This window comes from Natrix helvetica (genome assembly GCF_964273705.1).
Source record: "Natrix helvetica genome assembly, chromosome: 5".
Classification (NCBI taxonomy): domain Eukaryota; kingdom Metazoa; phylum Chordata; class Lepidosauria; order Squamata; family Natricidae; genus Natrix; species Natrix helvetica.
This window is the reverse complement of record NC_138551.1, coordinates 63,552,534-63,578,807: the sequence shown is the minus strand read 5'-3', so window position 1 is coordinate 63,578,807 and position 26,274 is coordinate 63,552,534. Positions and strand designations below refer to the sequence as shown.

Below are 26,274 nucleotides of genomic sequence, written 5' to 3'. Positions count from 1 at the left end.
ATAATCGGCAGCCAATTTTTGACTCTCCTTTGTTGTATGCTGATTTTCTAGTGTAGAAAATATGTTTCTGACACTGGAAGATCAGTGCAGATAATGTAAAATATATTAAAAGATACTTTAAATGGCATACAATTAGAGGATATTTGGAAAAATACAATCACCATTATAAGAATGGTAATTCTTGTACTGTTCAGTTAAAAATAGGGATTTTTACAGATTGTTAAACAAATGGTGTACACATCATTGTGGTGCCATTTGATTGACAATAAAAAAAACCCTGTGTTTCAATCTGCCCTGAAACTGTTTTTAATCTCTCAAGAATAGTTGAAACTCTTCAGGTACGTGTGTTTCATAAATGTTTCTTTTTCTTGGCCACAAGTTTGGTAGGGTCTCCAAGAGAGCCAGTTTAATGTAGTGGTTAATGGTGTGAGTTTTAACCCTGCCTTGGGCACAAAGCCAACTGGGTGATCTTGGACCAGTCACTTTCACTCAGCCCTAGGAATCAGGCAATGGCAAAACCACCTTTGAAAGGTTGTCAAAAAAAATTGCAGGGAGTTGCACAGTCAGTCTCTGAGAATCAGACACAAATGAATGGATGAAAACAAACCCCCCCCCCATCTACGTAGCTATTGAAAAGAGAAAATGAGAATTTCATTATCAAATTTCTATAAATGAGGTCAGTTTGACAGAATTACAATTAATAGCATCTTCTTCAGAATAATAGTTAATCAGTGCTGGGAGCAGAGTGTACCTTTAAAAATATTTACATCCTTAAGCAGATTAAAGGAATTGAAGGATGTACAATAATTTCTCTGGTTCCCAATTGGTAGCATCTCCACTAATGTAACCTATTACAATATTCTATTTAGTATACTATTTTCCTTTTTCTTTTTTAAAAAAAGTATGGAATTATATATCTTCCATCTATCCCTTTCAGCATCTGTAAATATAATTCTTTATCAACTCAATGTTGCTATCACAAAGTTTTTAAAATATTTTTGATTGATTTCTGTGTTAGCAAATGGATATGTGGATTAGACTGAATTTTTAAAAGTAAATGATCTGAGTAAGGCAAGATTGTAATGTAATACTGAACAAATGTCATATTAATTGTGATAAGCTTATTTCACATTAAACTATATTTTATGTGTGGAATTATTTTTAACAATAATTCATTGCACAACTGCATAGATTTCCATTTCCAGCAGATCAGATTTGATAATTTGCCACAACCACATTCTGAGCTCTTGTACTCATTGCATGGTAGTCTAAAAGTGTAAAAGAAAACTTAATCAAGGAGAGCAGGGGGTTGGACTAGAAGACCTCCAAGGTCTCTTCCAACTCTGTTATTCTGTTACATCTGTTATAATTGTTAGGGATTAGAAATAGCCTGGAAGAGAGTAGGCTGAATATTTTTGTCTGCCACTTTCAAGCTTCCATTCACTTGTGTACACTAGGAGCCATCTGACAACTTGAATTATTCATGCTTTAAAAAGAACTTACCACTTAAAATATTTGAGGTTTTTGAAACAGGAGCTTGGAAAATACCAGAATGTACCAGAAATCTGATTTGCATGTTGAAGAAGTAGGAATATAGTCCAAGTTGGCTACTTAGAATTATACAAAGGATTTTCTTCTCTTCCCCTGCAAATTTCTCCTTTTCTTTTCTTCTTTAGTTGATTATATAAATTAAGACATTAATGTTAACCAAAGATTAAAGATGGTTTAATTCTTAAAGATAGGCCTGAGAAAGAACACAGATACCTAGGGAAAAGAAAAAAAAGGTTTCCTATCAATTTCACCTATCATTTTAAACAAATGCTGCTCAATAAGATTTTACAATAGGGAGCATAAAGGCTTGTGTCATATCCAGTTGTTCTGAAGAATTGAATTAGTTGGTCCTATAAGCACTACATATTCAAAATAAAGAAAATGTTTATATACTCTTAACAGAGATTGGCAAAATGGTACCAATGCCACAATAATCTCAGGATTCCTACATGGGGATCTTAGGAATTTTTTGGTAAGCAAACCAACACAACTGCCAGTATAAAAGTTGGTTTTTAGTGACCTGTTGCCAAACTCCCTCTTTGAAGTAGCTGTTGGCCTTTGTCTTAATCACAAGTATGTATCTATGCATATGCATTTGTATAAAAGTCCGTTCTGAAATATTTCACTAGAATAAATGTATTACTAGCTTTCCAAATGAAAAATGATCAGCAAAAGTATCTGTTCTCGTTCCTGATATTTCGAAACAATAAAAACATCCTAAGCCATCAAAATAGAAATATTAAATACAGTTTTTTGTTGTTATTTTAGGGCCAAGTTTAAGTGTGCCTAGGCTTTCCAAAAATATAAGTTCTGGAATGTTGAATGTGAAGCTAGATACTGTAGCTCTTTTGCTCCTTGACATATGAAAATAAATTATATGTAAAAAGAGGCTGTAGAGTCGTACTGGCCCTTGTCCTTAGGGCTACCTAGCACTGTTTCCTAGCAACACTGTATAAGGCACTGCTGGCTGGGGAATTCTGGGAGTTGAAGTCCACAAGTCTTAAAGTTCCCAAGTTTGGACACCCCTGGTATAAGGTATGGGCATCCACAAAGAAGATCCAATGCATGCAAACTCTCTCTGCACTCTGGAATTTTGACCAAATAGTTGGTTTTTTTCCTCTTCCTACTTCAACACTGCTTTATCCTGTGTGATGCTATCTAAACAGAGTTTGTGAAAACAGAGTAGCTGAACTTAGTTGCAAAGACCTCTCTTGGGGTGGATAACGCGTATCTCTTTATGTAATTAAATAAGGGAGCAAGGGCCTGCTGTTATATTGGGCTGATGGGATTCTGCTGGTGTCCTCTTTCAAGGAGAAGGCTGAATTTAATAAATCTTTGGATTGGCTCACATTTTCTCATGCCTTTGCCTTAATACATTGCTGTTGATAATTTTAGGGTATTTTGTATATGTAATGTTAAAATTCCTTTATAAAGCAGCTGTCTGGAAACTGAGATGAAGGCCTTAATTCACTTTTAATAAAAGATCAATGGGTTTATTGTGGAAAAATAGAACACAGATGTACACTGTGCCTGATAAAAGAATTAAATGTGTGTTTAACCTTCTTTGTTTGTTCTGTGCTACTGTTACTTGACCTCCTTTGTTTTTTTGTAACTATTATCTTTCTCTGGAGCTTTTACTTTTCATATTTGGCTTAGTCTGTAAAAACAAACCCCACTAACATACCCTCATCTCAAATACTCACCAAATCCCTCAGATTTTCCAAAATATTTTAAAAGTAAATCTTCAGACTTAAGTTTCATTAAAATCTTTGGCCTTGCCTTGGAACCGAAGTCCAAAGATGCTTTTAGCGCAGGAACTAGAATGCAAAGGCTGGCAAAGTGAGAATACTTCAATTAAAGATTCTTTAAGGCAGAACTGCCAAATTTGCCTCCAGAAGTTTCCAATTAAATATCTAGCCATGCCTGAATGAATGTCATATGTAAGGTTTTCTTTCAGTGTATCTTTTACAAGAGGAAACTAGTGACAAGAGAGATTGGTTGAATGTCTTTTTGGCTGAAGACTAAAAGGGAGAGACAAAATAATTACTATAGTTGAAATTTGCCTCTAGAATAAATCTGTGTGAGATATTCTCCCTCTTCATCAGGAATATTTTGTCTTCTTTGTCCCCTCATAGTGGAATGTGTGGGATGAAACAAAAAATAATGCAAATGTTTTGCATACTTCAAAAGAGCCATTTAGAAAGAGATATCTCATAAACAGTAAGATGCACACATTATGCCAGATAATTGTGGAGACATGGTGTTCTGTTTCCATTCTGCTGCTTGGCCACATGATAAGCTGTTCCTTCTGCCAAAAGCAGAATTGTGATTTGGTGCACCACTATGATTTTCTCTAAGTGAACACATATGGACCGAGTGGCACATAAAGAGGAATTTTATGATTGTCATCACAAATTTAAACCGCGGCAATGCGCCTTCAATGTAACATGACTTTATTTTCTATCATGAGAGAGAAAAATAGCTTAGCTCTGGTCAGCAAAGCTTCTACCCCAGCCTCTTCCCCCAACCCCTTCCTTGACTCAGAGAAGGGGTTTAATACCTACATGTATATGAATTACAATTCACTGTTGCTGAACGTCAGGCAAACTATTTTTACTAACTATGGTTTGTTCAAATAAAACAGCTGCATAAGCTACATTGTTACTTCATAGTTAGATGTAATAAGGAGCTATGGTTAATGAAAAGCATGAATGAAAATTTTCATATCCATTATGATTTTGTGGAGATAATAAAAATAGTTTCTTTTTTTTAATAGTATAAACATTGTTTAAATGTTAGCCTTCATGTGAAACCACCTGAAAAAAAAAATCCTAAAATGTAGAAAGTGAAGTTTTCATTGATCAGATAAATATGTTACTGATATTTTTCTTTGAGAAAATAATTTAACAATTTAATGGGTCTTAAAATATTTCATGTGTTAAGTCCACCTGTTCTTAATATGAAAATCCTAATATAAAAATATGATTGGCAGGTGATAGTTTCCTTCAATTCTTTTTGTTTCTTTTCTTCCCCACTAGATATGTGGATAGGGAATTCAAACCATATGTTAGGTCATTGCTTAATATTTGTTTGCATTTGCTGTAAAAGTAGCCAGCTCTCTAGTGCCAAACTTAAATTAAAACTATTATAAAATACAGATAGTATTTGACTTATCATTATAATGGTGCCTGGAATTTTGGTCACAAGTCAGTGTAATCAGTAGTTGGGTCATCACATGGCCAGATTCAATTCTGCAACTCTTTTTACTATAGTTGTAATGCAAGTGACTGCTTTCATAAGTGAATTGTGATCATTAAATGAATATATCCAATGGGCATTTCGTGCCAGAAAATGACAAAACAGTTGCAAATCATGGTTACATAACTGGAGAACCCTGCAACTGATCATAAATGCAGGTTGGTTGCCAAATGCCTGAAATGCAATCGTGTGAGAGCGTTGAGGTGGCAGAGATAACTTCAAGGATGGGTTGTAAGCTTTTTAAAAAGTCCATTGTAACCCCAAACACTGTTAAATGACTTAAGTCATTTAAAGACTTAAATCGCTAGTCATAAGTCAAGGATTATTTGTCAATAGGAGTTGTCTTTGATTCGCTGTACAATAATGAAGTTGATATTTATTCCATATTTAGTTCTTGTTGCATTTAAGTTTGCTTGCTTGATTAGCCTAGCCTCAGCATCTGTTAGACCTATCTGTGCCTAAAGTTGAAATCTTCTGTGCTGAAAGGATATATATCACCTAAAATTTGGCATTGTAGCTTGATTTTCTTCAAAATATTTTTTCATAGATTTTGTATAAATGATTAACCTGAAGATATTTATTTGGCTCAGAGATTTTCTCCTTTTCTCAAATTTAATGATTGTTGAAATATGGGATATTTCAGATTTTATTTTATAGAAAGAAAAATGTTCCAAATGTTTAACTTTGAGGTAGCATTGTAGAAAAAGAGCCATCCTAATCCATGGTAGGAAAAAAAAATCAGGAGCAGAAGCTTCTTTTCCGGCTAACAAATGTTATTAAAAAGTGTAAGCTTTCATGAGCTTCACCTTGCTTCATCCGCTACATGGAATGGTTTAATACAGTTTTTAATACAATATAATGTGTTAAAGTCAGAAAAGCTGCTGCCAACCTCATTTCCATTAAAGTAGCAATATCTGTGATCTGTCAGAAAAAAATAATTTTACAGAACTGCTTTAAGATTTACTTTCATTAACAGTTTATGTATCACTGAAGATACTGGTTTCTAGAGAGGTTTGGAACTTCAGTTTTGAAGGGACAGAGTGGGTTTGGAGCATGTAGTAGTCCAGATGTAGCATCTCTCCTTTTAAAGAAACTGCATCTTTTCCTAAGATCACACTGTTGCAGCACCATCCTCAGAAAAGACTAATTGGTTTAAGAACTTGTTTACAGGTACTTAGCCTGCACCAGAGGTGGGTTGCTCCCGGTTCAGCCAAAGTGTTAGTGGAATTTTTGCCTGGGTCACAGAACCAACAGTGACCCAGGCTTGCCATGACCCCAACCGGTCTCCTTGCTGCCGCTGATATCACCACCATGTTGTTTTGTAATGACCGTGTGTTTGCAAAGAGCAATTTACATTGAATTGTGCATACATGCGAAGTGAACCTGTAGTAAAACACGCAGCAGCCCACTCCTGGCCTGTACCCCTGTGCACTCCGAAACACTCTACTTTCTTTGAACCCAATCCTGTGCCCAGCTATTTTCATTTTATATACGTACATATCCTGATTTTTTATTTGTTTGTTTTTAAATCTTTCAGCTAGAACTAGTTTTCATTTGATTAAGACAGGTGATGTAAAGAAGCAGACTTAATAATTCATTCTCTAGATTTTCTTTCCCCAATTTGGTACCCATCAGCTGTGTTGGGGTTGTAGATGCTAAAATTCCCAGCCAGTATGGTGAAGCTGGGAGACATTCTGTGATTTGTAGGTGACGGCTCTATGTGTATTTTATTTAATATTGGGTTTAATTCTGTTTTATCTTCTCAAAACAATAAACTGTCATACAAATTGTTTTAAATGTGCAATGTCTTTTTGCTTACAGCAGCGGCCAGTCAAATTAAGACAATTGTTGCAATACCATTTTTTTTTTTAAAAAAGGAGATGCAGTAAAAGATAAAGAGAACATATAGATATGTTCATTTTGTCTTATTTCAAATGCACATTGCATTTTTTGTAAATGTCTTCAAATTTCCTGGGGGATTCCTGGCACTTTTATATCCAAGAATAAATGAAGTATTGGTGTTTTTTTTTTAATTGGCCAAAATTGGACATCCCAGCAGGAAATCTACATACTTAGCTAAATTTATATTTGTCTACGCATACTATAGCAGGATTGTTTTATTAAGTTTTCATATCTATATTAGGCAGGAGACATTTTGGACAAAGAGATATTTGAATTTGATAAATGGCATGCTATTATTTTCTTTACTTTGCAGGGACAGTATAGACCTTCTGATTTACTATGCCCAGAGACGTATACTTGGATACCCCTTGAGCAGTGTCTGCCTTCTCTTGAGCGTTCAAAATATTCTCGCCTCAATCAAGACTTAAAAATAGGTAGGTGCATAACTTCAGTTCATTGGAACTTTTGCAGACACCTTCTGTCTATAATGTACTAGCTGGATACCTGTGTTCCACTACAAAACTATGTAATTGAGCTTGATAAATTGACAGTTCAGCTTAAAATTAAAGAATAGTTAGCATCAGAGCATGTTGTTATTATTATCATTGTTGTTAATAATAATAATAATAATAATAATAATAAATAAATAATAAATAAATAAATAAATAAATAAATAAATAAATAAATAAATAAATAAATAAATAAATAAATAAATAAATAAATAAATAATAATAAATTATTATTATAATTATAAATAATAAAGCTGATTTGGACATTTTGGACCGAAAAACCAGGAAACTAATGACAATGCACTACAGTTTACATCCACGCAGTGACACTGATAGACTATACCTGCCCCGAAAATCAGGTGGCAGAGGATTATTACAAGTGAAGCAAATAGTTGAAGAAGAAAAACATGCACTGGCTGATTATTTAAAAGAAAGTCAAGAACATCTATTAATCGAAGTAAAGAACAAAAATCTACTGAAGGCCCAACAGACGAAACAAGAATACAGAAAAGATGTGATAAAATCAAGAATGGAGAGTTGGCAGAACAAAGCCTTACATGGTCAATTTCTGGAAAAAATAAAAGATAAAGTGGACAGTGAAAAAACTTGGTTATGGTTAACAACAGGTACATTAAAGAAAGAAACAGAGTCACTAATCCTGGCTGCGCAAGAACAAGCTATCCGAACTAATGCCATTAAGGCCAAAATCAAAAAATCCTCTGATGACGCAAAATGCAGACTCTGCAAAGAAGTTGATGAAACTGTTGACCACATACTCAGCTGCTGTAAAAAAATTGCGCAGACTGATTATAAATTGCGGCACAATTCAGTAGCACAAATGATCCACTGGAATTTGTGCAAAAATTATAATATTAAAACAACAACAAACTGGTGAGAACATAAGCCTGAAAAAGTCACCGAAAATCAGATGGTCAAGATCCTGTGGGATTTTCGTATACAAACAGACAAAATACTAGCGCATAACACACCAGACATCACACTGGTTGAGAAAAAGAAGGTTACAATTATAGACATCGCAATACCAGGTGATAGCAGGGTTGAAGAGAAGGAACATGAAAAAGTCGCGAAATACCAGGACTTAAAAATTGAAATTCAACGATTATGGCACAAACCAGCAGTGGTAATTCCAGTGGTAATCGGCACACTGGGTGCTATTTCAAAATCACTGGAATTAAATTAATTTAAAACAGTTAAAACTTGACAAAATCACCATCAGTCAAATGCAAAAAGCTGCACTGCTTGGATCTGCACGTATATTATGAAAATATGTTATGACGTCCTAGGCCCCTGGGTGGGGCCCGACTAGTAATCAATGCCAAACCCGGCAAATCAACTGGCCGCTGTGATACAATCATATAATAATATAAGAAATACTAAAAATCTTTCTTAGCAAGGACCGGGAAGCCAAGAGGAACATATGTGCCAAATTTAAAGCTTGTAGACTTTACAGTTCTGGAGATTTCGTGATGCTGAATGAGTGGTATTTCACACACACACACATATATATATCGACTAAAAAATCCTATGGTCCCTTTCATATATTCACCAGTGTCAAGTGCTGAAATAACATGATGGTAATGGAGTAATGGAAACACACATACATATAGCCTTGGTGAACAAACCCTTCCATAGGAATGCCCTGTGAAATATTTGTATCCTGTGCAATGTGACATTTTGTGTAAAGATAAAATATTTGTAAGGGGTAGTGTGAGGAAGTGGGAAGAACTTATGTTTTCCACTACTTTCATTGTCTGTTCGTGAAGAATATATGAATTAGGACACAGTCTCACATTATATGGTATTATAGATCTAAAGAAAAATACGCTTTTTCTTGGGTGCTGCTCTGGAGAGTCAAATATGGGTTAAATACAGCCAATCTGCCCAGGACTGAATTGAAACTTTAAGCCATGCTTCTGGTGCTGACTAATCCTCAGATTTTTTCAATTCAGCTAGCCCAGTGGATGCACTTCCAGTTTCTCTTCGTTCCTAAGTGATTGCTTGGACTCTCTATTTTTCTGTTTTACTACAAAATTTATCTTCTTCCTTATTATTGGAGTAGGCTTGGTGAGTTCTCCTTTTACCCTAATTCTCTGGTTCTCACCAATTTCAGCCTCTCCGGTGTCCTGGGCTCGCTCGGGTGCCATGAGGCTGCAGGCTGCTGTGGGGGAAGGCGCGTAGATCGGAGTGCCAACGCTAGCGCGATCGCAGCGATCCTGCTACGATCGTAACCCCGCTGGGACATCTGTTGCTGCTGACCGTGCTTCTGAGTGAGCCGGCTGTTGGCGCAGAGCCTCAGAGCTCTCTGGTGTATGCAGGTGGCCATTCTAAGTGGGTTGCATGTGGTGGTGGCCATTTTGAGAGGGTGACATGTAGTGGTGGCCATTTTGAGAGGGTCAAAGTTCCAGGCGCCATTTTGTTGACTACTTTTGCTGCGAAAAGCATCTACAGCCGCCTGATTGCCGGTCTCTTGCAGGTCGCCGCTAGAAGCCTTCCTGTCCGGAATTCTGGCAGGTTTGCCAACTCACAGCTCCACTATTACTGTAGAGGGTGGCAGCGGAGGTTTGTGGCCCACGTGGTCGCGCCCCACATTAATTGACCTGTGTGGGTGCTGGGAGCTTGGAGTTCGCATCATTCTCCTTCACCAATCAAAGGACTGCTGAGCTTTGCTTGCCCCTGCCTTCAGTGCCTCTGCACCAGAGCGCTAAAGCCAGTTTCATCTGAGGTGGTGAGTGGGGGAAAGTTACATTCCAGGCCTTACATCCCCACATTCAATCATGGTAGACGGGGCCCCTGAGGAGCAACAGATTGGTCCCTCCACCAGCAGGGCCTGTACCTGACAGGCTGGCAAGGCAGCCAGGGGGGCCATCAGAGCAAGCAAGCCTTATTCTAGGCAGGACAGGGTTTTATTCAATACTCTTCCTTGTCCCAAAGAACTCCAGGGGGTGGAGGGGGATCCTCGATCTAACAAAGCTAAACCATCATATAGCATACCGGAGGTTCAAGATGCAATACCTTCAGTCAATTCTGGGTTGCATCAGGACGGGAGACCTCTTAACATCCATAGATCTCTAGGAGGACTACTTCCATTCGCAAAGCTCACCGCCTGAGATTCTGTTATGCAGGCCACCACTACCAGTACAGGGCTCTGCCATTCGGCCTGTCCTCAGCACATCAGACCTTTACAAAGATCCTAGCTGTGGTGGTTGCCTTCCTGAGATCTCTCCCGGTGTGCCTGCATTGCTACCTGGACGACGCCCTCATTCAGTCATCGTCAAGGCAACAAGCGGTGCAAGACCTGCAGCACACACTGCGAACCCTCCAACATCATGGGTTCTCCATCAACAAGGAAAGAGTCATCTGCATCCGACCACCAGGCTGCAGTACCTGGGCACCATCATTGACACCACCAGTTGCCAGGTCTCCCTGTCTCCAGAGTGGTTAGCAAGCATCAGAAGCCAGGAGTTGCAGGTACTGCAGTCATCACAGGCATTGATCGTGCAGCTGTCACAACTGCTCGGCAAGAGGATTTCGTGCCTGTCAATAGTAGCTTAGGCACGTCTTCATTCTCGACACCTACGATGGCTCCTCCTGCCCTACCAGAGGGCCAACATGAGCAACTCTCAACAGCTAGTTCGGGTCTCAGGTACGTCAGTCCCTCCAGTGGTGGCAGAAGGGCACCCTCCCGCGCTGGCGAAGGGTACCCTCTTCAAAGAGTCAAACCATCTCACTATCACGACAGACACCAGTCTATTCGGCTGGGGCACTCATTTCCACAGCCAGATTGCGCAAGGCAGATGGTCAACGCCGGTAGCGTCCCACAGCATCTACTGCTTAGAATTGAGAGCGGTGCGGCTCACACTTGCTCACTTCCAAGACAACATCAAGGGGCGTCACGTGAGAATCCTAACGGAGAATGTGGCCACACAGGCACACATAAACCGCCAGGGGGGCACTCGCTCCAGGTCCCTGATGGAGGAGACAGAGTGCCTGGGAAGGTGGGTGGAAAGATACCTGTGCTCGATCCAAGTGGAGCACATCTCCGGGGTTCACAACATCCAGGCGGACTATCGGAGCAGGGCCACGGTTGATCACTCGGAGTGGCACCTGCATCTGGATCTGTTCCACCAATTGTCTGAGGTTCGGCCTTCCCCTAGTCAACCTGTTCGCCACCCCGGAGAACACGCACCTCCCCAGATTCTTCTCCAAGTTCCACACACTGCAAGCCGAGGGGATCAACGCTCTCCACTGTCCGTGGCCATCGGGACTGATGTACATGTTACCCCCGTTGCCTCTTCTTCCCAGGGTGATTCGGAAAATTCTGTTGGAGGAGGCGTAAATTCTACTCATGGCTCCCTACTGGCCCAGAAGGACCTGGTTCACCAACCTGGTGAGTCTCTCCATCAACCCTCCTTGGCAGATTTCCCAGCACAAGGTCTCTGTCAGCCAGGGGGCGCTTCAACATCCAGAGCCGCAGTGGTTACAACTAGCCGTCTGGCATTTGAGAGGGACCTCCTAAGTAGGGGTAGTCTTTCCACCAAGGTCATTCATACCATTCAGGCGTCCAGACGGCCTTCTAAAACCATAATATATGATGCCATGTGGAATCCTTCGACAGCTGGTGCAAAGAGCACGACGCTGTGGCGACTACGGCTACGATTTCTCAGATCTTAGACCTTTTGCAAGATGGACTTGACCAAGGCCTGGCCCCTAACACTCTCAAACTACAGGTGGCGGCCTTGTCCACGATCTTGACAGTAGACGAGCATTCTCCCCTCGGTCGTCATCCCATCATCCGTAGTTTTCCACAGGGTGCAACCAACCTGAGGCCTCTGGTGGTTCACAGGTACCCCTCATGGGATCTCAATGTGGTGTTACGGGCTCTCATTGACCCGCCCTTTGAACCTCTCCAATCGGCCAGCCTCAAACATCTGACATTTAAGACAGCCTTTTTGATTGCCATCATGTCGGCACGTCGAATTTCTGAATTGGCAGCACTGTCAATTTGCGAGGACTTATGCTTGATACAACCTGACAAAGTAATCCTCCATTTGGACCCGGCGTTTTTCCCCAAGATCAACTCTTGCTTTTATCGGGCCCAGGAGGTCATACTTCCGGATTTTTGTCCGCACCCCAAATATCCCAAAGAGAAAAAGTGGCACATGCTCTATGTTTGTAGAGTGTTACATAAGTACATCAAACGTATGGCTGCCTTCCATCACTCTGAATCACTTTTTGTCTCGTTTCAACCTGCATCCCAGGGCCGCAAAGTTTCTTTTCACACCATCGGACGTTGGCTATGGACCTGTATTACCTTGGCCCACGTTCTTCAATCTATTCCGGTGCCACGCCATATTATCACACATTCTACCAGAAGTGCCACCAAATCTCTATTGGTGCCTGGGTAGCCCAGGCTGCCGTGGTGGTGGCCACAGCAGCCTGGGCTACCCAGGCACCAATAGAGATTTGCAAGGCTGCCATGTGGATTTCTTTGTTTCCCTTTGTTCGAAACTACAGATTGGACAAATTTGCTTCTGCGGAGGGGGCATTTGGGAGGCGAGTTCTCCAGGGCATTCATATCAGCGGAAAGACCCTGGATGCTTCCGCTTTTCGCCCTAGTGACATTTAGCTTGGGTATGTCCCATGCTTGGACTCTCCAGAGCAGCACCCAGGAAAATGACCATTGGCTTACCTGAAGGGTCCTTTTCGGGTGCTGCGAAGGAGAGTCCAACCCCACCTGGGGTCTGCTCCGCCATATGATTTCTTTTGGACTTGTGGATATTTTTTTACAGCCTTCATTGACTTGGTTCTTGAACCTCTCAGCGCACATTGTCCACGCCTTCATTGAAAAAAATCTAAGGATTAGTCAGCACCAGAGGCGTGGCTTAAAGTTCCAATTCAGTCCTGGGCAGATTGGCTGTATTTAACCCATGCTTGGATTCTCCTTCGCAGCACCCAGAAAAGGACCCTTCAGGTAAGCCAATGGTCATTCTCTTTGAAAGGCCCCGTTTGCGTCCTACACAATATTTTTATGCTTCCTTTAAATGTAATGCTTTTCCTGGCATTGATCTTTAGGCAAAACCTATTGCTTTCTAGATTATTTTGTTATAGAAGTAAATGGTTCTGTTTATAAATATGAAAGTGCTTATTCATGTCTGAATGCTTTATCCAGAAGAAAGTAAATCAATTTATAGTTGGTGAGAGTTGTTTATCATGCTGTTTTCCTTCAACAATACAGCATGTAATGAGGAGCTTTCTGACTTTGGCTGATCTGTAAAGTCTGAATTGATTCTGAGATTAAAACAATGCCAAAATACGACTTGCACGTAAGAAGAAGATTACACTGCTTTATAAATTGAATTCAAACAAAGCCATCTGACTATGAGACAGACAAAATGCTGCTTTCTAAGATGAAGGAACTAATACCCAAATAATAATAGTGATCTTAGCTTAAAGAATTTGACCGTTTGTACCAATTCAACTTCAAAATAATAAATATAAAAGTCTGCCTCTTTATCCATAGTGAATGCATAAGTCCAGATACAATAAGAATTCAAGCTTGGGTCCTGTGGCTTAAGGAAATTAAAATATAATAGCTTGCTGTGAATGAGAGTCATCAAGGTTTATGCAGCTACTAACATGAAGGAAGCAGTTTAACATTCCAGAGCTCGTCTCCTGCAGAATACCTCCTTTACAGTCATCGGTTTTAAAAAAAAGGCCTTTAATTACAATGTAATGAATATTGGCTTAGACAGACAGTGGTATGCTCTGTTTCACATGCTATAGTTTGCTATATAGTTTGCTATATCAATGTGTGTTATGCTATTGAGTTCATAAGAGTTTGATAGACCACCCAATTCATAAAATAGTTATCAGAATTGAACAATGTAAGAAGACAGAGTTCTCTTATCAATACCTGTAAATGACCACCAGCTTACTTCGTTTCAAAAAATGTATCTTTTACTGAATCTGGTGAGATAGAAATATTATTTATTCTAATAGTGATACTTGTTAGCTACCTTTGGAAGAATTATTTAGCGATGCTCATTTATTGGTGATCATTTCTTCAGACCTATCACACCATAATCTATCATGCCAAAGCTTGGTTTTATGGATGTGTATCGGTATAGCAGCTAGTGATGAAAATCTATTGTTGTAATGGCTATCAGGAATCTTCTCACTTTTTTTCAGATTGGAAATTGATTTGGCTTTAGTGGGACATAAGAGCTAGTGAGTGAAGCCAAGGGCTGTCTGTCTGTCTGTCTGTCTCTTTTTCCCTTTCTCTTTAATTAAACTTTTTAAAAATTAAAGATAATTAATATAATAACCGCTTGAGTTCAGGTTGAATGTTCTAGGTTCTATCAACCTAAAACCAACCATCTCAAAATACATTTTAGACTAGAGAGTTCTACTGCCTTATGATTTTCAGAGGTATCATGCAACTTCAGATAGTAGACTTCTTGTTTAAGCAGTTCAAATACACTTCTCTGTCCCAGTATTAAAATGATTTTTAAACAGCTACATGCTGGGGAAAAACAAAAAGGATTCTCTCTATAGCACAAAGCAAACATCATCCTCACTAGTTTGGATTTAAATTCAATTCAATCCTTTATTGTCAATGCACAACCAGGAAAATAAACACTAGTTATTTTAACAGAGATGTAGCCAATTGGTACCAATTTTATTTTGCTTTTTACTTTGCAAACTTCAAGACATATATGCATAGAAGCCAAATAAATAAAATAATTTTGCAGTCCCAGCTAGTACTGAACAACTTGTGCAATGTTCCTCAGACTTTTAAGATGAATAGAATGATCATATAGTGGAGATCACTTCCGGTCACTGAAGGGGACGGACGTTGTTGTCCGCTGTTCGTCTCTCTGGTAGGCTCCTTTTGGGAGCACAGGGGGTCTCAGAGGGGCCACCTGCTGCAGGGTGGCTTGCTGGAACTCCCCGGATTCGGCGGCAGCCGGCGGGGGTGTTTCCAGCCTCGCCCCAGGAGCCGGGGAACGGAGGAGGGGCATGGAACAGCATTTGGCTGTCTGCCCTTTTGCTGAATGGGCTCTGGGAGGAAGGAGTTAATTAAGGAGGAGTGGCTGGAATGCGGGTGGCGAGAGATCCGTCCTAATCTCCTTAATTATCGTTAATGGATAAGCAGCAGACTATTGTAAATTCGTGTTCAATCTATTTGAAGCTGGAAGATTAGAGGGGGGGGGTTCTCTTTCTCTTTACCTCCCTCGGATAAAGCAGCATTTGAATTATCTCTCTCTATATCGGAATGGAGAGGGAATAAAGGCTGACTTGTCACCTGTATTAACTATGTGAGAAAGATTCATATCACAACTGCAAGAGGTGATTGATGAGCTGTTTTCTTAAAGGAAAAAAAACTTTATGGAAATCTTTGTTCTTCTCCCTGTGAAAGGAGGAGCCAAGATGGCTCCCCTCCGTCTTCGTTTTTGTACTTACAAATGAAGTCTGCCTTTTGAAACTACCTTTGAAAAAATCTCTGGCATTGTATTATTACCCCCCCCCCCCCGAAGGACCCCTGGACCTCTCCTGTTATGTGGTCTTCCTGGATTTTGATTATTTGATTTTCCCCTTTCTGGTGTGCCTCCGTGCCTTGGAACTGTGATGGAGAACTAACTTTTCACTTTTGGATTTGCCTGCCTCCTTGAATCGGCACAGCTGCGCACTCCACTGACGCCATTTCTTTTGTAAAAGATTTATACCATCTCTGAACTCAGATAAATGGGGCCCAAAAAACCACCAACGGGCAAGTCATTCTTGGCTCCCACATCTGCCACCTCCAGCCCAAGTATGCATCAGACGAAAATTACTTCATTGTTACAACAAGAAGGGACTGGAGAGAGCTCAAAAGACTTATCCGTTACCCAAATGTTTCAGGAAATTACGAGGGTCAAAATGAGTTGAAAAAGAGGTGACAGATCTCAAAGAAGAACTCAGAGGTGTACAACACCATATATAATATAAAATAAACAAAGAATTAGTGTGTTGGAGGAGGGGGCAGCTGGGTTGGGGGAGGAGGTTAAGGCAGTCCGGAAGAGGAATCTAGAATTGGAAAATTTTATTGCAAAGATAGAACTTGAAAAAATGCCCTTTTTTCTCAGATTCCAGAACCTACCAGAGACAGAAAATGAAGATCTTAAGGATATTATGAGTACAATTTTAGCAGAATATATTAAGAGAGACAAAGAACAGTTGTGGTGGGATATGGATCTGGTTTACAGGATTAGTTCAGCATATGCTAGAACACATAATGTTCCAAGGGAGGTACATGTTAAATTTCTTAGGAGGACCATGAGGGATGAGGTGGTAGGGGTTCAAAGTGGGGGACCACTAAAATATAAAGACAAAGAAATTACCATTCTTAAGCAAATTCCGAAAAAAATAAGAGAAAAAAGGAGGAAGTACTCCTCCTTATCAAAGAAATTATATAATAAAGGAATTTGGTTTAGATGGTTATTGCCAGAGGGAATGCTGATCTTTTGGGAGACAGAATTAGAATTAATACAGTGGGGGAGGCAGAAGCCTTCATTAAAAAACACAGTTTTCTCCTAGAGGACGAAAATATGGGAGGTAGTGAAAAAGGTAGTAATGTACAAGATATGAAGGAGGGAGGGGCTGTGGCTCCATCTGGGGACAGGGAGGAGGGAGCAATATCGAAAAGGCTCAGGTCACAAAAATAAATGCATTTGAAATATTATTGTAATTGTTGATATACTAGAAAGTGACAAAAAAGAGATGATTGAACACATAGTTGATACAATGTAGAACAAGATTCTGTTTTTGCTTATCTTTTATACGTTGTCTTTAACATTTAAAAAATTGTGAGATTTGGAGGGATTTCTACCACTAGCACGGGAGCTGCCAAAATTTTCTATGTACCCTTTTACCTTTCCCCATAAATGTTTAAAAACCAATAAAATTCTTTAAAAAAAAGAATGATGATATAGTGGTACTTAACCGTTTAATGCTTATATGATTGTGAAGCAGATATAGACATAATGCAGGAATAAGATCTACAAAAGAAAAGTTCTATATGATTTTCCAGCATCGTTTTTATTTGCTTCCCTTTTATAAAGAAGCAAATTACAGTTATCTATTGAAAAGATAATATAGGCTGCATGATTTGTTACTATAATTATTGACAAATAATAAGACATATATGTTTATATATACTGATATAACCAGCAAAAATTTACACCCCTTTTAATGAACTAAGCTTATATCCCAAAGTACTTAAGAATTCATTAGAAATAAATTTTATTTTTAATAAACAATTTTTAATACAGTATATTGATACTGTCTTTGTGATGGATAGGTTTGAAGCAACACTTTGAAAGTTACGAAACAGACTTATTTTCTCATAGTTCTTAGCAAAATGTAGAAGGTTATTGTTCCATAAGTTACAGAAAACATAAAATGTGTTGATTTATTCCCAGAATTGCTTTAACTTCTTACATTTTGGATCTTGCATCTGTTCTTAATTAACTTTATAAACACTTGAAGGCATTTGAAGTTCACAATCCAACATGATCATAAAATATGTTTAAACAGTACAGATAGTGCTAATAAGCTGCATCCAAATTTGTCAACTGAACTTTAGTATATGCAAGGAAACCCTAATAAGTAGATGAATCACTGATGGTTCAATAATTCTAGCTATGCTGTGATAAAAAAGAGAACACTTTATCTGAACAAAGAATGTTTGTTATGTAAGCAGAAACATGTTAATCTTTGCTGATAAACAATTCTCCAAATAAATGGAAGCATGTTTATGATGATTATAATTTTGTAAGATTTCAGTTTCCCATCAACTAGAAGAGGGAAAAATGGAACTAGTGCTACAGTAACATTTATTGTGTTCATAGGATGAAGTCTAAAATCATGTCACTTCAACATTACAGTGTTACATATTCCATGGGGATGATAGACAACTGATTTTAGCCTAATGCTCCTAATGTATATGTTTGGAAAGGTATTGTTTAAAGACATATTACACAAAAGTGGTGCTGGAACTATCTATATTGTGTTTTGCATATACAGTACTGATCGTGGAATATGGGTTTCCCAGCAGCATTCTATATTTTGCTCTTTTCTGACTTGTCATGAGCCTGATAATCTGCTATCCAGAAGCTATATTAAATAATGTAGTACTTATTACATATCCATATTTATCAGTTATCTTTTACAGTCAACCATATTTAACTAGAAGGGATTGTGTGTTATACGAAATCAAGACTTAAACTCATTGGAAGCAAACATAATGAAACAAAAATTATCATAATTTGGACAGATATTTGGCCTGATATATCTCTGAAGAATGTAATACTGGACAAGGTAGAAGGATGTAAAAAAGCAGATAGTGCTTGAATGGAATATAAGAGTACTGGAAAATCTTGTGTGGAATGTATTTGAAAGAATTGTAATGCAGCATTAGACAGGACAGCTTGGAGAGCTTATATCCATAGTCTCCAAAAACTGACTATAACCTGACAAAACATAACAGCAAGCATACATTTCTTCATCCAATCTATTTTCAAAATGACCCCAAATCTTTAAGATCCTTAGCAGCCAGCAGGTAGCAATCTCTTGCATTATGGCAGTAACACTAGGTCTAAAGCCGGGGTGTCAAACTAGGCCCGGGGCCAGATCCGGCCCACAGGGTGCTTAGATCCGGCCTGCGGGGACAACCTGGAAACAGTGAATGACTGTCCTGTGTTGCCTCTTCCAGTGAAAACTGAGCTTGGAAGGGCTGCATGCAACCCTCGCAAGTTCTGTTTTTGCTGGCACAGGGTTGCAGGAGACCGTTGCAGGCAAAAACGGGGCTCAGGAGACCATTTTTTCTGGCAGGGCACTCAGGCCACCACAGGCGCCCCTGACACGAGTGACGTAGAGCTGGCCACACCCATTCTGCCCACGCCCCCATGCCCCCTGAGGTCAAGCACAATCCTGATGCGGCCCCCAATGAAATAGAGTTTGCCACCCCTGGTCTAAGGCATAATATCCTATCCTGAGGCCACATACTAAGGCAAAAGGCATGAACCAACAACCCTCATTAAAAAATCAGCCAAGAATATTTAAAAGCAGACAACAGCACAGCTTAGAGTTCAGTCAACAAAGTGCAATATACAAACTAGTCAGGCCCGGAGAAGAGTCAAGAGTTTGTAACAATATTAAATAAGGTTTGGAGTTAAGGAACAAAATTCTTTCAGGATTTGACTGCCTCCAGACAGAGGCCTAATTGCTGCAAGTCCAAATATTGGACTCTTCAGTAGTTATATTCTATAGTACCTTGATCCAAAGGGGTTCTTTGGATAAGCATTTCATTGTTTCTACCCTTTGGCTTTGTATGCAGTAGTGTCACAAGTTCCCCCAAATTTGAGAAACCATCCTTTACTGTCCCAGCTTGTTACCTTTGGACTTTAATTTCTCCAGGATTGGACAGATGAGAACTGTGGAAGATAAATCTACTGATGTCTCAGTGTTATCAAATCTTAAGATTCCTTGCTCTTTCCCCGTTCCATGGACAGAAATTTATCCAGACAGCGTTAACTTTTGTTTTATCAAAATATAGATATTGGCCAAAACTTCTATCATGAAAAATGATTAATTTGAATTTAAAAAGTAGCATAGTATGCTATATATATACGTTGCAAAGACAATCTCAACCTTACACGGGAAAAGACCCAGATCAGTATTATTGCCTGGAAATTCCAGAACCATTTATAAGTAATCAAGAATTATATCATTTTTATATATCATTCTTTTAACAGCTGTAAAGGGTTTTTAGATTCCGTTATACTCAGTTAAAACCATTCTGTTGAAGGGTTACAATGAACAAAGTGGTTTTTTTTCTTTTGACTGGCTCTTGGCATTAAAACAATAGCTGAATTCAAACAGACTAAATAACTAGTACTATTGCTGTGACAGGAACTCTTTTTGCTTTTTTGAGATTAGTTTATACATAAAGCTACATTAAAAGAGTATGGGGAGGATTGGTAGCATTAATTTAACTTGAGGACGTGGTTTGGTACTTTTTGATAGCTTTTTATTCTGAAATTTACAGTTTTTTAAAGACAAGCTAGATAGCAGTCTTTTAAAAAGGGAATAATCTGTTAAAGTTTTGGATTAAAATTATTACTTTTGTGTATGTATATATGTGTGTATCTAACTAACTGAAGATATGTTCCAAAATCTTTAACATGATTTCTATTTTTCTGTTTTTTTTTTTTTTGTTATGGATCTACTTGGTTCTTTTCCTGGAATTTCAAGATCCAATAATTAAATTCCAAATGTAACATCAGAGAGGGCAGGAGTAGATCAAAGGATGTGAATTGAAACTTGACCCATTAGTACTTGGGATGACACAATCATGTTTCTTTTAGTTTCCTATAGTACTTTTTTAGAAATGCACATATCACTCTTGGAACACTTGAAGGAGAATAGAATGAACTGGCACTAAACAGCTAAAGCACAAAAATGTTTTGTACATCTCTATTTTTAACATTTATTTTAGTATTTTAACTATAATTCGCCTATTACAATTGGTGCTTTAACAAAGGATAATTTTGTGAGGGCAGCATAAAAAAAATTGAGGCCAGAAGCTAGCATTGAGGACATTCTAGGGTGAACTATTTGTGGTCTTACCTACTATCTGTATGATCTTTATTAAATCATGGTATTGTACTCAAAAGAGTGCTGCATTTACCCATAATGCTGACATAATTCTTTAAATTATGGTTGCTGGAACTGTTTATGCTAGTAGTGCAAACATAATGCAAAGCCACAATGGGGAGTTAATCCATTATTTTAACTAAACCCAAATAAATTACATCATATAGAAACAGGTTGTGTTATAATACTGACTCCTTGTGTAGTCAGCCAGTCTCAACATGAATGGACTTTGCATTGCAGTTCTAGAATTCAAAAAGTGTATCCTGTGGGCATATATAGCCTGCCAGTGCCTATTGTGTGATTACCAGAGCTCCCACATAATGAGTTTTCCTACTGTGTTATGTTTGGATTGGACGTCAAGTGTATTTTACGCACAAAAATGAGTAATACTTTGAAGCGTGCCTCTTGACATAATACACAATCTCATACAATCCTCCAGGGTAATGTTCTGACCCCCTTCTCAGATAGTTTCTTATTCAGTAGCAAGCCTGATGATTAGCTAGTTGCTTAATTATGGCTAATGAGGAGCCATATGGTCAAGGCTCTGGTCTAGTTACACAGTTATGACTAAATATCTATCTATCTATCTATCTATCTATTTTTATCTATCTATCTTCACAGCAAGAATACAAAATTACGATTAAAAGATTGAAGGGAGCGGGGAGCGGGGGGGGAATCTACTATTAATCCATTAACCAACTCAAGCGAAATACTTGCTGTTCTTTACGGTATCTTGCTCACTTGATGTAAGCTGCTAGCTCATATTTATACTTCTGTCTTTGTTTGCCATATAAATCCTGGTGATGAAGTATTAAGGTGATACTTAATTACTTTCATTTCCTGGCAAAGTCTTGCATGGACAAATTTAAATATGTAATCCTTCCTTCATGTGATTAGTGTATATTTGTAATTACCTTGTAGATGATCCATAAATAACTAAGACACCTGGATTGAAATTATAATTTCTGCAATTATAATTTGACTCAGTCTGTTCCTTAGAGGTTGTAACGAGAGAGAGAGAGAGAGAGAGAGAGAGAGAGAGAGAGAAAATCCCTCCTTCCTTCAGCCCAACACTCTCGCTGGCATCCCAGCCAGACAAGAGGGACTGCAGAGGGTCTCCCCGAGTCTAGGACAGCGAGTCATTCGATGAGAAACTTGCCTCTTGGAAGGAATGACCCGGCTTGGCTCCTGCTTTCGATCTGCCGCCCAACGACCAAACGGAGAAGCGAAGAGGCAGGAGAGATGAAGCGGGAGCCAAGCCGAGTCATTCCTTCCAAGAGGCAACTTTCCTATCGAATGACTCGCTGCCCTAGACTCGAGGAGATCCTCTGCAGTCCCTGTCATCTGGCCGGGATGCCAGCGAGAATGTTGGGCTGAAGGAAGGAGGGATACACATGCTTGCGCTTTCCCTCTCCCTCTCCCTCTCTTGCAAATGACCTGCATCAAAAAGTATTTCTTAAGAATTTGGAGCGTATAAATATAATATTATACTGATATTAACGGAGTATAACATAAATTTAACAAATAAATAAATAAAAATAACATTTACACCAGAAAATAGTAGAAACTAAAAAAAATAGGCAGGTGGAATTGGGATTAGAGTTTTTTGCAACTGGATAGATGTGGATTGCAGATTTAGCAATCTCATTTTCATTTCATCTTTGTTCATTTCAATGGGTTTTGTTTGTTTTCTTAATTTATTTGGCAATATTTATGTAAAAGATTTCTACTTATTATTCAGAGAGGTACCCAGAATTCAATTAAAGACAACTATGAATATTGTATGACATACAGACCATAGTTAAATCAGATTTTATTGTAGTAGACATGATTTCTTCAAACACAGGCAAATTTTTAAAAATAGTTATATGGCAGCATCTAATAAAGTCAACAAAATCTGGATCTAGGAGCAGTTAAAATAAGAAAGAAATGCTTCTCCAATCTCAAATTTCAATGTTTGGTAAAAGAAATAGGATTGGAAAATATGAGAGTCTCGAAATAGGGTGGGTCTTTGTGGATGTTTGTTTAAAGATATGACTTAGTGCCAGAGTATTAGAACTTAAAACTCATTTTATGATGAACTTACTTGAAACGGAAATTCTTTGCAGTATTTCCCCCCAATTTTTTAATCAAAGGAGTAGAAATACATAAACCTGATAGAATGTTAGAAAAAGACACCAGATCTTCTCAACCTTGGTCACCTGAAGATGCATGGACTTCAATTCCCAGAATCCCCCAGCCAGTGTTGAGAAACACTGGTCTACACAAATGGCTAATGATTCAAAAAGCCACTAACAAGTTGAGTCACTGTTGGGGATTTGATTGCATTAGTCAATATTAAAAGAAAAGTAAATTTGGACTTGTTGAACAACACACAACACGGAGCCTTATGTTCCTTTATGTTTTGTTATGTTTGAAACAAAATGAATAAGTAGTGATTAAAGGATGCTGTGCTTTGACATAGATATCCATATCCTGAAACATTCTCAAGGAGAAAGGAGTCTCAAGTCTTTGTAAATTCTACTGCTATAATGAAGAGGCTAGAGAAAGTTGGCATTGTTTTCAGACAAAACTTTTCCTACTGATAGAGGCTGCCAGTTTCCCATAACAAACTTGTACAATAATTTGAGATTATCAAGTGTTTGGATTCATTCCACTTTCTGTTGATTTGTGTGCTTTTATAAATACATGGCTTAAAAGTAGGGGGCCTTTCCATTCATGCTTTATATTATTGCATCAATTCAGCCTATTTTATAAAAATATCTCCAGATAAATTGTGAAATGAGTTTCAAAGCTTAAAATGAGTTTCTTAAAATCCTAGTTATAATTTGTTTAAAAATCTATTTTTTTCTTAATCAAATATATAAATATATATTTGTAACAGATGTTCAGTGTTAAATTTAACAATGGAAAACATCATGTTTCAGTTATTGCTTGTTTCTTGAATGAAGTCTCTTATACAACTATTTCAATTTTGTTCTGCATTATAACCCATCCTATAAACAATTATAAAATGGCACCGATACTATAATTACTTTATTCAGTAATAATAAATAATGTCTTGACATAAAAAGTGCAAGCCTACTATGGTTTTATAGGAAGAGTAAAATAAGATTAACTCCAAATGGGGAGGTTTTATGAAGGGATGTGACCCCTTGAAGTAAGTCTAGTAAAGCATTTTTATATATTTTGTATATATTTTGTATGATTCAATTTTTTTCATGTATACTCTAAACTTGTAATAATATATTTTTAAAGAGCGTATAGAACTTTTTACTCAAGCACAATTAAACATTTTAAACCTTGAACAATTATTTTAAGCAGCTACCTTAGAAAAGCTTACTTGTTTCCTGATATTTATATTAGACATAGCTTGCATACTTCAAAATAGTAGTGGTGAACAAATAAAATCTTTGTAACGTGCATGGTTTCCTATACTTAAAACCTGAATAGAATTAATTCAGAGAAGTCCATAAGGCTGTGATCACGCTGTTTACGAAAATCAGGCTTGAAGCTGAAAACCAAGATAAATTCACAGATCCAGTATTTTAAGTTTCTTCCATATGATGCACTTTCTAAACATAAAATTGCTGCCCTGTACAGTTTGATGTCATCTAAAAAAAACCTAACATGTTAATTTTCATTTAGCCATTGCAGTTTGATAATATTTCTGTTTCCTTTTTCAGTTGATGAAGGGATGATAAAGGAACTTGATCAAGTTCAGGTTCTCCATAAGAGATCAGTTATGCCTTACAGGATGTATAGAAGAAATCGAAAAGGACCAAGCGATGAAGAAACTGTACAGCAATATGCAACTCTTGTGGGACAGGCATGTTCAGAGAGGATGTTGCTTTTTCGGAGCTGAATGTTCATTCTGTATATGTTCCAGAATGATGCTTTATCATACTACTGCGAGATTACATATCTCTGCTGTTTTCTGTTGTTATGCCTATTGAATAAGCACCGTGTACCTTTTTCTGCCTGGGAATGAACATGTTGAAAAACTTTAGCATAAAACATTGATTTTGAGTCTTTATATTAAAGGTTTGTCAGAATGTTACAATGACCAAGTTCATTAGTTTAAAGACCTTCTTACATTTTCAAATAAGTGAATGGGAAAAATATAAAATTGAGTGGAACATGGGGGGGGGGAGTTGCATTTTGTAGGTATTTGGTAAAGATAATATTTAAAATCAATTAGGTGATGAAATATAAGTTGTTGTGAAATGTATAAATATTTCAGAAATTTTATATTTTCTTTGATTACTATCAGATAATTAAATATTTTGTTAGTATTATTTCAGAATGCAGTTAGCCAGATATTTGTAAGTAAGCAAATGTTTTGCACTATGCTTCAGTGGGAAAACCCAACCTCTGTCTAGTATAGTTGGTGCCTAGGATTGCTATTATATCATATAATATAAAGCCATCTAATGTATATCTATGCACTGCATCTTTCAAATTATTCCCTGCAGTCTTTTAAATGTTTGCGTTAAATAACATATAATTGTATTGAAATAACCAGGAAGTTTGATGATTTAGGGGTTTTTTTTGTAATTGATATTTTGGGAAAGGTTGAAGGCAAAATGTTTATCAAATTACCAAAGAAATTAATTTTAAAATGTAGATTAAAACTATATTGAAGTACATCCCATTTTTTGTTTTTTTATACTCTTAATCATTATATTAATTGTAATATTCAGAGAATACATTTGCAACACACCATTTAAAAAATCCTTCATTTCACACTGAGCAATGTTTTAACTGAGTATCAGAACTCTTGATGTTATCCATTCTGTATTTTAAGCTGTGTTTTAAGCTGTAAAGTACAAAGCTGTGAAATTCAACATTCTGCACTCAGCTGATATTTTTCACACAACTTTGATCAATCTTTGTCTCATTCTCTAATTCAGCAGGACAGCAGAACGTAAAAACCCAGTTAATTGCCTAGATTTTGCCTTTAGTTTGGGATATAATACCCTGTTTCCCCAAAAATAAGACCTCCCCGGATAATAAGCCCAATAGGCTTTTGAGCATGTGCACTAAAATAAGCTCTCTCCCCAAAACAAGCCCTCCCCTAAAATATTTAAATGCATGTGCAGCCAGTCCCCACCATTTCCTGGGGGGAACATGCACTATGCGCCACACATGCACCTACCTTCCACGCAGAATGGCCTCACAGAGGCTACTCCCGCAAACCTTAGCTACCACACCCCTTCTCTTAGTGGCGGCTGAAAAAAGAGCGGCAGGCCCACCAATGCTAGGGCTGGCAAGAGTGTGCCAGAAATAGAGGCAGAACTTCCAGCCCTCTCTTGATCAGCTCATCTGCAGGCTGAAA

General features: G+C 38.1%; 1 protein-coding gene across 5 annotated transcripts in view; it reads left to right on the top strand.

Moving 5' to 3' along the window:
- The window catches only part of ATE1 (arginyltransferase 1), a 71,096-nt gene extending 45,511 nt beyond the window's left edge, over positions 1–25,585 (top strand). For all 5 annotated transcript variants that reach the window (XM_081955669.1, XM_081955668.1, XM_081955672.1 and 2 more), the window contains 2 exons: positions 7,025–7,145; positions 24,623–25,585. In XM_081955669.1, coding sequence (XP_081811795.1) covers positions 7,025–7,145; positions 24,623–24,801 — 300 coding nt within the window. In that variant the 3' untranslated portion in view covers positions 24,802–25,585. The remainder of the gene's footprint in view (positions 1–7,024; positions 7,146–24,622) is intronic.
- The last annotated feature ends 689 nt before the right edge of the window (positions 25,586–26,274 follow it).